This window comes from Bidens hawaiensis, unplaced genomic scaffold, assembly GCF_021521415.1.
Source record: "Bidens hawaiensis isolate Kalapana, Puna unplaced genomic scaffold, B.hawaiensis_p1.1 tig00026667_1, whole genome shotgun sequence".
NCBI classification, from domain to species: domain Eukaryota; kingdom Viridiplantae; phylum Streptophyta; class Magnoliopsida; order Asterales; family Asteraceae; genus Bidens; species Bidens hawaiensis.
This window is the reverse complement of record NW_027494299.1, coordinates 27,872-41,443: the sequence shown is the minus strand read 5'-3', so window position 1 is coordinate 41,443 and position 13,572 is coordinate 27,872. Positions and strand designations below refer to the sequence as shown.

Genomic DNA, 13,572 nt, shown 5'->3' with positions numbered 1-13,572 from the left:
CGTATTGTATGATGTGTATCACCTAGACGGTAATGAAATACGAGATAATGTAATTTTGAAGTATATTAATGCATTCAGTTTTCTTTATAAACAATGTGGTTGATATCAGAGGTGTCTGTTGCATCCCGTTTACGTTTCCGCTGCGGTTGCGGGGTGCTACATCATCACAAGCAAATGTACCGATGAGGAGAAGATCCAATATTTTGCCCTGATGTTCAAAGGATAGGCGCTCGAGTGGTGGAATACAATGATCATGAGTAAGGGGAGAGAAGTGATGTATAACTTGTCTTGGGATGAGTTCAAGGCAATATTGATGGGAAAGTTTTGTCCCATGCATGAAACCGACCAATTCAAACTAAGTTCCTTAATATTAAGGTCGTGGGGACAAATCTTCATGAATACAACACCAAGTTTCACGAATATTGTCGTTTGGTTCCCCAGCTGGTGAATCTTGAATCCAGCAAAGTTACCCGATACATTTAGGGACTGCCGCGGGAAATCCGTGACATGGTCAGGTCACACTTACCACAAATTGCCGACTTCGCAATCGAATTGGCTGGTTATCTGATGAGCGGTATGATCCGCAACAAGGAAGAAGACAAGAAGGTTGCAACAACAACTGCTCAAGGGAAAACTGGAGGAAGCACCAAATTCAAAGGCAAAGGCATAAACCAACACCAAAATCGATTCAATTCAAATGCTACGCCATGCAAGACATGTAGAAGGTACCACAAGGGTCGATGCAATTTCTCTCCGCCTCCTAAAGTTTGTGAGTCATGCAACCGTACGGGTCATGCGGCTGCTGACTGTTGGAAAAAGAAGATGACGTGCTACAATTGCAAAGAGATGAGCCATCTTAGTTTCGAGTGCCCAAAGAACAAACCCGCGACTGGTGGTGTAGGTGGAAGTGGCCAGAACCAAAAGGGAAACGCGAGAATCTTCATACTCGACACAAAGAAGGCCGCTGACATGCCGGAAACCATTACCGGTACGTTTCTAGTCAACGACACCTATGCTAGAGTTTTATTTGATTCGGGTGCCAATTTAAGTTTTATAGATTATAGCTTTTGTATTATATTAAACGAACCATTAACAAAGTTAAATAAAACTCTAAGCGTCGAGACTGCTTGTGGCGAAATCGTTAAAATCTCCGAAGCTATTAAAAACGGAAAAATTCACTTAGCTGGTTATATTCTGCCCATTCAAATTTTACCAATGGCACTTGCTGGTTTTGATATTGTACTTGGTATGGATTGGTTATCCGATAACCATGCCCGTATCATCTGCAATAGCAAAACCGTTGAACTTCAAGCCCCCGATAAACGAACGATTCGAATTGAAGGTGACAAAGACGCTGGCAAGTTAGCATAATTTCTATGATTAGGGCTAACAAATGTTTAAATCAAGGATGCTTAGCATTCATGGCCTACTTCACTGAAAAATCAAAGCCAAAGGAGATAAAGGACGTACCTATAGTCTCCGACTTTTCCTATGTCTTTCCTGATGAAATCCCTGGAATTCCTCCCGATCGTGAAGTATAGTTTAGGATCGATCTCATTCCCGGTACTGCTCCGATCGCCAAAGCTCCATATCGCCTCGTGCCAACCGAGATGAAGGAACTGAAGAAACAACTTGACGAGCTTCTCAAGAAGGTTTCATACGACCGAGTTCGTCACCATGGGGAACACCAATCTTATTCGTCAAGAAGAAGGACGGATCTATGCGTATGTGTATCGATTATCGTGCGTTAAACAAAGTCACAATCAAAAATCATTATCCACTCCCTCGAATCGATGATCTTTTCGACCAACTTCAAGGTGCTAGCTTCTTTTCTAAAATCGATCTTCGTTCCGGCTATCACCAACTCAAAGTCCAATCCAAGGATATCCCAAAGACTGCTTTTCGAACAAGGTATGGGAATTATGAGTTCACGGTCATGCCGTTTGGACTTACTAATGCTCCAGCTGCGTTCATAGATATGATGAATCGTATTTGCAAGCCTTACTTGGATAAATTTGTTACGTATTCATCGACGACATACTTATTTATTCTAAGTCAAAGGATGATCATGAAGTCCATCTTTGAACTCTGCTTGAAATTCTTAGAACCGAGAAGTTGTATGCTAAATTCTCAAAATGCGAGTTCTGGTTGCACGAAGTACAATTTCTTGGTCACAACGTCAACGTCAACGGTATTCAAGTCAATCCCGCTAAGATTGTAGCTATCTCTAAGTGGGAGATCCCAAAATCGCCAACCGAAATTCAAAGTTTCTTAGGTTTGGCCGGCTACTACCGTAGGTTCATTGAAAACTTTTCACGAATCGTTGTTCCCCTAACCTCCTTAACTCGCAAGAACATCAAATATGAATGGTTATACTCGTACTATAGGTGCGAGATAGCAAGGGAAAGACCCTCGGATGGTGATTGAAGCCGATCCCAAAGTGAAAAGGTGAATACGCCCCCAAACTTTTACAAACTTATTTTAAACAAGTCAAACGTGTTATATGAAATTATTTACAAGGAACTACGTGTTCCTAAAACCGTTATAAATAAGGGTATAAGCCTAGCCCTCAGGCTATAGTATACGTTTGTCTGGATCCTTACATATGTGGTAGTACGCGGTGGGCACACCGCACCACGCCTGGTCGTGGGACGCTTTCCTATAGGAAGCGCGACCATGTGTATACATACGGGTACTTAACTAATTCGAACGCTGCGGTGTTTGCTGAGGTGACCTAGTGTAGAGACTCGAGTTTATAATCGTGTTATTTAACTTTGTTATTCCTAAGCCATGATGGGACGAGGCAGGCGTAGTCTCGAGGGGTAATAAAGTGAAAGAAAATATTTTAGCGTCAGCGTGTTCACCAGCATTCGTTGCTGACGTATTTTATTTACATTTTGCAGGTGAACATTGATAGCGCTTGGAGTGACGAAGTGCTTTGAATATCCGATGGCTCGGATTTGTTTTGTATAAACTTAAATTATAAAAATGGTGGTTTTGTAATTATAAAACAAGTAACCTTTTAATACTAAACGGGAAAATTTTATATCCCGTCTTTTGTATGTAAATATTTATAAGTTAAATCCACATGTTTATAAGACATCCGCTAATTGAACGTAACTCTGATTTATTTACAAATGTGGTACCAACGTAGTCGTCACACTCCTAGGCCATGGTTTGGGGTGTGACATGTCTTAGGTCCATGGGCTTAAGAGAGTATAAATACTCCCTTAAACCTCCCTAAAATCCTAAAACCCTCATTCTTATTCATCTTATTCTGTACACACTCAAAACACACACATACTCCATCTTGCTTATGGCCACGAGCTAGGAGAAGAGATCCAAGACCCAAACCAAGCTATATATTGTTAGATCTTGTATATATAAGCAAGATACAAGATTGTAGTTCATAACCAAGCTAAACCGTAACCTAAAAACGAGTAAAGGTACGTTCTTTATCTTTAAAGGTTATGTTTTTATGAACGGTTTGCCTTGGGACTTAACCCTAGAGTATATCGGGTTTAGATAAACCATAAAGTTACAAACTTGATGTTTAAAATGGACTTAAGAAACTCATAGTTATAAACGACTCATAAAAGAAACCCTAGATCTAGCCTTTTGAATGTTTTAAACCATAAAGGTTCAAGCTTTAGGGTTACACGGGTCAAGTTTTGGCCGAAAATAGTTAGAAAAACGTTTATGGGTTGATACCGAACCATAAGAGGGTGTTAAAGTCATAAAATGTGATGATAATAGTGATAAAGGACCCAACGGCTTCAGGTCGTTCGATTACATCAACGTCATTCGATTACAGGAAAAAAGATTCGAATACATACTTACAATTCGAATACAAGGGTCCAGTTCGATTACGTTGTTAAGATCGATTACAATGGAAATTTCGTATACAATGTTAAAATCGAATACAATAGTGTATTCGATAACATTGTTGGAACTCGATTACAATACATACATTCGTATACAAGACCCTATTCGATTACAATGCCCAGTTTCGAATACAAGAGTGCATTCGATTACTATGCCCATAATTGCATACATGCTATGACTCGATTACATTGAGTCCATTCGAATACAATAGGTGACTCGATTACAATATACACTCGATTACTTTAATGGCTCGAATACAAACAAAGGGTTCGATTACACAAGCCTATTCGATTACATGGGTTACACTCGAATACATCATGATGTTCGAATACATCCTGATAATTGCCATACATGGACTATACTCGAATACACTGAGTGGTTCGAATACATCTATGCAAACTCGCATACAATACATAACTCGATTACACTGGTAACTCGAATACATTGTAGATTTGAATACAATACTTATACAATTTGCCTAGTAGAATACATTGAAAGACTTGGATACAATAAAGGAACACATTGTATTCAAATACAAAGTGTTGGAATACATTGGTGTTTGAGGATGAAATTATATTCTAAGTAAAATGTATTCTAAAACAAGGCTATTAGAATATACCAGACTTAGCCAAAATGAACAATATAATTAGGACAAGTATTGATACATGTAATTAATGTACAGTCAGCCGAGCTCAGTTAAGGAAATGATTAACGATTGACGGAGAACGAAACAGGATCCAGGTGAGTTTCTAGCCCCATTCCTTGTTATGTTTTCGGGGCTGTGTGCATACTTGATGTGAATAGTTAATACACTTACCTTAAGTGGTAAGTGTATGCTATATATGATATATGTGATGGTTGTGAATGATTACTTGTCGGTACATGAACGATCTTCGGATATTGCACGTACTTTCAGGTTATAAGTAAAGATATGAATGTTATATGTAGTGAATGGATGATATATGTATGTTACGAATGAATGTAAATGGATGGATATGTACAGAAGAAAGGGACCAGACCCTAATAATATTCGAGGCATAAAAGGTATTGGACCCTAATAATATTCGAGGCAGAAAAGGTATCGGACCCTAATAATATTCGAGGCAGAAAGGGACCGAACCCTAATAATATTCGAGGCAAAAAGGGACCGAACCCTAATAATATTCGGGGCAGAAAAGGAACCCAGCCCTAATAATACTCGAGGCAGTAGGGCGTAATGCTCTTTAAAACGTATAAGTATGTAAAGTATGAGTAGATGTATAGTTAGTAAAGAAAGAATAAAGGAAAGAATGAAAGAAAGAAAGAAGTTATATACTCGTGTATGTACGAAAGAAAGATATGCATGTTAAGTTTATAATATGTATCTTCGGATGCGTATGTATATGTATGTGAAAGTATTGTATGTTACCTGATTAACTAGAACTCACTCAGCGTAGCTGACTTTTAGTATGCACGCATGTGAGTAGAATGAGGCAGCTCGCTTGATGAGGACACATGTCATGGAAATGAAGGCACTGGCATCTCGAGGAAATGTTATGATGTTTTAAAAAGACTATGTTTTATTTTTAAATGACTATGAATGTTTATTAAAGTCAAGATTTGAACGTTATGTAATATATCATGGTTGAAGTATTTATATTCCGCGAAAGTTTTAATTAACTCTGATATTTAGAACTGTGTTTATGAGTAAATCCAACGTTCAAAATAGGGCATCGGGATCGGGGCCTTACAAAAAAGGAAATTAAGGAATTGTCAAATGGTCTCTTCTCGATTGGTGAAGCTCGATATAAAAAAAACCGTTTCAAGTGTTTGACTTTTCTAGCCAAAGACTTTAGCCACCTAGCGCTATCCGATCAAGCGATAATGGAGGATGAAAAAGATCTTATTCGGAAGGACTTGACGACAAAATAATAAAAACGCTATTTTTATGTATTTTTTTAGAGCTTGTTGCATTTTAAATTTATGTTTTTATTTTCCTTTTTATTTATGTTTTAATGAACTATTTTAATTTATATTTGTGTGTTAAAAAAAAAAATTTCAATCAAGCCTCGGATCACCTGGACTACTACATAGTACATTCTCTGGGGCTTGATCCTGGGGCTTTAACATGTGACACGTCAGCGCGTACGTATCGTAAATATATTGGATCACTTGGGGTGAATCAGGCCCACTACCCTTAGCCTAAACGGGTGCCTCTAATTTTCGGTATTAGGATAACTTTCAATTTGATTGCATAATATTTGGTTCAGGTCGTTTTAGAATATTTTTGAAAACCCAAAAGCTAGTATTATTCAAACATAAATAAAATACTCATATCAATGGGAAAAAGCCAAAAGAAAAAATATATATGAAAGAAAAAATATATATGTTCTTTAACAAACTTTTATATAAATAATAAATAAAAGATGAGCTGGTGGTGAAGAGGTAAGGAAGATACTTGGTTTTTTATGTGACTTAAGCTCGATTCCCGCTCTCCATCATTTAGTGTTGGTAGCACCACGTGATGATGAGAGACCAGGTGAGTAGATAATGTTTAGTAGTTTAATTCTTAAACTGAACGTGTTTTACCTTACCGCACTGTCGTGCTTTCGGGCGAGTATTTACAGACGTTGGCCTTGCTGAACATGATTTACCTCATCGCATTCTCGTGCGTTCGGGCGATTGTTCACGGGCTCTGACCTTAGATAAGAGTTTTTAATATTAAAAACCGGGTAAATCTTGATATAATAAATTTAACCGGTAACCAATTTACATAATTTGTTTAGCATTTAAAAATATATATATAAATAATAAATATCCGAAACCCGAGGTGGTTGGGGTATGAAGAATTCATTTATGTCAAACAGATAACAGTAGTTGGCAGGCAAATACAAATACCAAGTCAATCAAGAACAAACAAACAACATATTCTGCACTCATCCATCATTTCTCCTGTTTTTCATCCCCTTTCTTACTTTGATGGTGACACCCCACCAATATATAATATGAACACAACCCCTTAAATCATTCTCCTCCTAGCGAAATTCAACATGGGAAATTGCTTGAATTCTTCTTCTACTGCTAAAGTGGATGCCACTCTTAGCTCTGGTAAGCTGTTTGAAATTGATGTTTCTTCTTTACGTTATCTATCTATGATCTGGGTTTGTAATTAAAATTATTATTTTTTAAATTGAGTTATGTTTTTTTTACAAATTTTAGGTTAAATTAATAGAATTGCAGTTTATTTTCGTTTGAATTATCCCCCATTTTGATTTCAGTTAAATGAATTGGGGATAGGGATGTGAGTTGACCGGAAAGATATACGAGTCCATTGTTGTAAAACTTACCTCGAAACAGTGCTCTAAATCATGAAATAGTGCTTCAATTCGGGTGTTTAAACTTCCAATTAACAAAAATCAAACCGTTTGGACCACAGTTTCGTAAAAAGTTTTATATCAGTCGACTCACATCCTTCTTCCCATTAAAATCCCTAGAACATCAATTTGAAATTTTCGATAATACGTAAACGGAGTTAGGTTATTTTTTACCGGGTTCCAATGAGGAAAAATAAGGCAAAAGGTGGGACTGGTGACATGAATATTTTGAGGTTGGATTATTATCGGCCAACTGAAAAATGTGGGATTATTAAAATTTAATTTTGCCTTATTATTTTTACAAAATTGAATCTTTTTTCCCAATTTTCGTTTCGATTAATGTAACTGTAATTCATGGGTGTTAATTTGGCTCCAAATTAGTTCAAATTTTTTTTTTCCAATTTTGATTTCAACTTGATGAATTGGGGATAATGAGATCACCTTATTTCAGATTCGCAATTATTATTATTATTATTATTATTATTATTATATTAAATTTGCAATTTTGAAAAGTTGTTAACTGTGGTTTTCGTTCTGGTGGGTTGTTTAAATTTGCTATTTCTGTTTAAAGTTTTCTATTTTTATCCATAGATGGTCATTTACGTTGCAATTTTTGTCCACGTGGTTTGTTAAGAGATGGACGAAAATTGCTACGAAATTCTTTTTTTTTTTTTTAAGAATCCATATAACTTCCATTTCTAGAAAACGTTTACAATAAAGTGGCAGGCAAACGGGCAACAAGCTGTGCCGCTACCCCCTTTTGAATAGCAAAGCCAATCCTACTAAAAACGAAGCTTTGAGACCTAGGAGTTGAATAGGTTCCGTGTACAACACGCTGAACCCTACGAAAATGGAACTCTAGGGACAAAAATAACAAATATTAAACTTTTGAATTGAAATAGCAAATTTGAACAAATAACAAGGATTAAAACTGCAGTTTACTCTTGTGTAACAAAATTTCAAATTCTCAAATTTTGTTAACAGTGTCAACACATTTATACATATGACACCTCACTACTTTCAGTCGGTTACACAATTGACCAATTGAAATTATGTTAAGTTTAGTTATACAAAAAATCCAAACAATTTATTAATATGGTATCCCGTGTGTTTTGTTATGGTACCATAGCCACACCGACCAAACTCTATTGTCGGTAGTTGGCTTTTGGTCACTCCACATATATACAGGTCTCCCGTCATAACATGCTGTGACAAGTAACTGATTATTATGTGTGTAATGTACTTAGAGCTTAAGGTTTTTGGTTTCAAAATTGAGTCATGTTCTCCCCAATTTCAGTTTCAAATAATTAATTTAGTTTCAAATTGGTTCAAGTTATCCCAAATTTTGATTATGCAATTATTATAAACAGGGGTCTCAAAAGTGGGAAGCAAAATCGGGTCGTCTTCGGGTCCTTCAAGCATGACGAATTCGACTTTCAGTGGGGGGAACAGCAGTATTGAAAGTGTTAGTACAACAAGATCAGAAGGAGAGATATTATTATCATCGTCTCCAAACGTGAAACCGTTCTCGTTCATGGAGTTAAAGAATGCAACTCGAAACTTCCGACCTGACAGTCTTTTGGGTGAAGGAGGATTCGGGTATGTTTTCAAAGGTTGGATTGATGAAGTAACTTATTTGGCTGCAAAACCCGGCTCCGGAATGGCAATTGCTGTCAAAAAACTTAAACCTGAAGGGTTTCAAGGTCACAAAGAATGGCTGGTATGCATCCTTTCATGTTGAATTATCGTGTGTCCGCATAACTGACCCCAATCAAAACTGACTGTTTGGTTTTATGTTTTTTAGAAAACCTGCATTTCGGTTTTGTAATCAACTATAATCTGAAAAAACCGAACCGAATTAAAATAACCGAATAACCAGATATACTGATTTTTAGTGATTTATAATAAATTAATAAATGGTAGCAAGCTCTTTATTCTTTGGGATAGAGGTACGGTTTGCCTATATTCAACCCTGCTAACAGCTATGCTATTGGTGGGATTTTACTGGGTATGATTGTTGTTATTAGTATTTAATAAATGGTGTATCCCGAATACTTTTAAGTTGAAATGTGTATTAATCAATTGGTTAATATTAACAAAAAGATTTCGACACAACATTTCACGCCCAAATTCTTTATTTTAGGTACCTTTTTGTCCCAAGTTTTCAATCCCAAATGGTAAAATTGAAACCGAACCCGAACAGCAATATTTGTTCTTAATAAAAATCAACGGCTTGGTTTAAGATTTTTAAAACCGATTTTTCGGTTCCATTTCGGTTTTGCTATCAAACAAAAACCGAAGTAAATAACCAAAAAAGTTAATTTCAAGTGATTTATAAGAAATTAATAATGGTGTATTTCAAAAAGAATTTAGGTCCATATGTGTAATAACCGTTGAGTTATTAATTAACAAAAAGTTTAGGCCCAAATGGTAACTAGAACCGAACCTGAACCGAAGCCATTGCAAAAACCGAACAGTTTTCAAAAACGAAAACCATCTCGGTTTAAGCCTAAAACCAACCCACGCACACCCTCATGTCACGCAAACTCATTTCCATAACTTTTGCTAATGGTTAGTTCACTTGTTTACAGACAGAAGTGACTTATCTTGGTCAGTTGCATCATCCTAACCTGGTGAAACTTATCGGCTACTGTTCAGAGGGTCATAACCGGCTTTTGGTTTATGAGTACATGCCTAAAGGAAGTTTGGAGAATCATCTTTTCAGAAGTAAGATTTCAAGTGTTTGTTTTCTGCATCATTTATATAGTTTTAGATCGATTGTTGAACGCCTTCTTTCGATTTATAGAGGGTCCTCAACCGCTTCCATGGGCCACAAGGCTCAAAGTGGCCATAGGGGCTGCAAGAGGCCTAGCTTTCCTTCATGATGCTAAAGACCAAATTATTTATCGCGATTTCAAGGCTTCAAACATCCTTCTTGATGCGGTACGGTTATAAAAAGATTTGCTTTTGTTAATTAATATTCTTTGATTACTATTTACTAGAAGTCCTAATTTCTAAAAAATGGGTTATTTTCAAAAGGGCTTGATGACAAATAGGGTCTAATTTTGATTTAAGATAATGACTTCTATGTTTTGGAATTCACAAAACTGAGGATTTCATACGAGGTTATGGCATACTGTGTTGTAGCAGTTGAGATCACCATATGATAATTTCAGTTTTGTGAACTCCAAGACATAATTACGACTCGAACAAACACTAACGAGGCGTGTTCTTGATTTTTTTTGGTGTAACTTTAACCGAACAAACGATTGATGCGAATAATTAAATGAATGTGATTTTCTAGTCCGTGTTTGTTCATTAAAAAACGTGTGTATTTTTGTTCGTTTATGTTTGTTTATGTTCGTTCGCTAATATTATAATGAATGGTGTAAAGGGAACATAACTAAACCCAGATGAATGAACATAACTGAGCGAGTACAAATTAAAAGTAAACGCGAGCTTCAATTTGTTGGGACTAAAAATCTACTAAAATGATGCAAAGTTGTAGTGGGTATATTTTAATTTCATAATACTAAGATTAAATTGTAAATGGACCTAGTAATTTAAATGATCACATAAATGAATGTAAAGGAACTAGCTTAAACATACAAAGTTACAAACTAATGAACATAAACGAACGTTCACGATAACAAACATAAATGAACGAACGAGACATGTGTTCATATTCATTCATTGAACCAAATGAACAAAAATGTTTGTTCATGTTCGTTCATTTATTATAATCAAGCGAACTTTCAATAGCAACTTTTGAAACTTTTTTGTCCTAATTTTGATTATATTGCTTTCTTGACACAGGACTTCAATGCAAAACTATCCGATTTTGGTCTAGCTAAAGCAGGGCCGACAGGCGATAGGACTCACGTGTCGACTCAAGTTATGGGTACGCATGGCTATGCTGCCCCAGAATACGTTGCTACAGGTCTTTACTCTTTTAACTCCTTAACACATCAAAATCAACCCTTTAGCGTAATTATTATATATTAAACCAATTATTATAACTTTTGAAGTTTAAACTCGTATCCTCTCTCAACAGGTCGGTTAACAGCAAAGAGTGACGTGTATAGCTTTGGAGTCGTTTTGCTAGAACTGCTCTCGGGTCGTCGTGCAGTAGATAAAGAAAAAGCCGGCATTGAACAAGATCTTGTTGACTGGACAAAACCGTACCTAGGAGACAAACGAAAGTTGTTTAGGATCATGGATACTAGATTGGAGGGACAGTATCCTCAGAAGAGTGCTTTCACTGCAGCTACACTTGCTGCACAATGTCTTAACATAGAACCTAAAACCCGACCACGAATGTTTGAAGTTTTAGCCAGTTTAGAAGAGCTTCAAGATGCCAAGAATGTTTCAAAAGATCGAGCGGGGTCTAGTCCGGTTCCTAAATCACCAATGGGTCATCGTCAACGGCGTTTGACGCCCTCGGGGTCTCCGTTGCCGACGCCGCGGCAAAGTACTAGTCAAGTGAGATGATAAACACACACAAGTTTTTCATGAGTATTGTTGTTTTGTATGTATATGATGATGTGTTTAGTTTTTCAGAAGTTTTGTTTGTATGTATAAAAGTAACAAGAGTTATGACGTGGTGTGAGTGTGTGTGAAGTAGCTATAGTATTGGTATCTTAGATACCCCCTTTATGGTTTTAAATGTCGCATATATGCCATGGTTTGTTAGGTCTAAATGCATATAAAATTATTACGTTAAATCTAGAGTAAACTGCGGTTTTCGTCCATGTGGTTTATCTATATCTGTGGTTTTAGTCTAATAGTTTTAAATTTGCGATTTTGTCACTGCGGTTTCATTTCACCTGCAATTAAACCCGAATTCGTTAACCCCGTTAAGTCTAGGCGTTAAACCTATCAGCGTACCATTCATGTGAAGGGCAGTTTTGTTATTTTTTCCCCCAAATACACCTCAGCCCCTCACGTGAGGGGGCTTGCGAATTACGACTATGGTTTATTTAAGGAGAAAAGGGACAAAAATGCCCATCACGTGAGAGGCACGCTGATGGGTTTAACGACCAAACTTAACATGGTCAATGAATTTGGGTTTAGTTGCAAATGAAATGAAACCACGGGGACGGAAATCACAAATTTGAAACTATTGGATTAAAACCGTATATATGAACAAACTACATGAACGAACACCGCAATTCACTCTTAAAACTATAAAACGTAATGTTAATTTCTCTTTTGACTTTTAAATTAGAACTTAAGTTCCCGGTTCATTATAATTCATAATAAAATATGTTTTCTAATAATAAAAATAAATGGGTTGATTAGTCAGATAATGAAGTAATTTTAAAATTCACACTTTATGATTCCTATCCTTCAAATCAATTTTTTTTAATTATTTTTCTTATTATAATTATTGTTACTATTATTATTTTATTGTTATTGTTATTTTATTTGTTTTTTTAATTATATCGTGATCAAGTAATTCAAAATATTCGCTTGTTATATTTATCATTAACTAGTTTTCAGTCCCAGTCGTGCAACGACGGGATTGCTAATCTTAGTAGACGTCTTTCTCAGGTCAATGCGGCCACCAAACCAAATACAACACCATCGCTTTACCGCCATCACCATAGCACCCAAGGCCGGGTCTTAAGACGAGCAAGGTGGTCGACGGATCCCGACCTAACACCTGGCAAGGCTTGAAATTTTTTTTATTAAAATTTCGTATATAGTTTTTTTTTTATGAAAAATAGTATGTATATTTAATGTTTATGTTGGGACTTATGTTTTAGACCGACGCATCGAATTAATTTGTGGGTAAAAAATATATTGTTTGGTCTCAACCAAGGGTGGATGGTTTGAAGACCAAGTCATGCTATACTAGTATAAATAGATGTTTTTATTCATTTGTCTAGAATGAGTGAGTGTATTGTGTATTGAGTGAGATTTAGGGTTTTATCCCTTTGAGAGAGTCTCCGCCACCATGATGAGCTTTCCTGGAGGTGGCTGATATTTCTTGTGTATGTATGAATGTATGTATGAGTGTTCTTCATGACAATCATTCGGTTATGAGAATCATTCAGATTATAATATCATACTACCATTTCTATCTTTTGTGTTTTGATTACAATTGTTCATCCTATTATTGGTTGTTAATCAAATCAGGTTCTCTCCCAATACACCTCATCCGTCCAGATATCGTTCAAGAGTGAGATTCGATCCTAACTCTAGATCCGAGCTCCGCACAGTTAAGACCGGCTATTCACGCTTCCGCAAACGGGTATCGGGATTACACAATTGGTATCAGAGCAGGGTTACTGAATCGTTCGGACTAACCGCTGAACTGATTCATTTCGCT

At 36.4% G+C, this 13,572-nt stretch overlaps 1 protein-coding gene across 1 annotated transcript; it reads left to right on the top strand.

Moving 5' to 3' along the window:
- Positions 1–6,816: 6,816 nt before the first annotated feature.
- Positions 6,817–11,876, top strand: LOC143573876 (putative serine/threonine-protein kinase PBL3). Its single transcript, XM_077058648.1, has 6 exons — positions 6,817–6,972; positions 8,609–8,958; positions 9,830–9,965; positions 10,045–10,181; positions 11,055–11,178; positions 11,293–11,876. Exons 1-6 carry the CDS (start codon positions 6,915–6,917, stop codon positions 11,727–11,729), a joined length of 1,242 nt encoding a protein of 413 aa, XP_076914763.1. The 5' UTR covers positions 6,817–6,914; the 3' UTR covers positions 11,730–11,876.
- Positions 11,877–13,572: the final 1,696 nt, after the last annotated feature.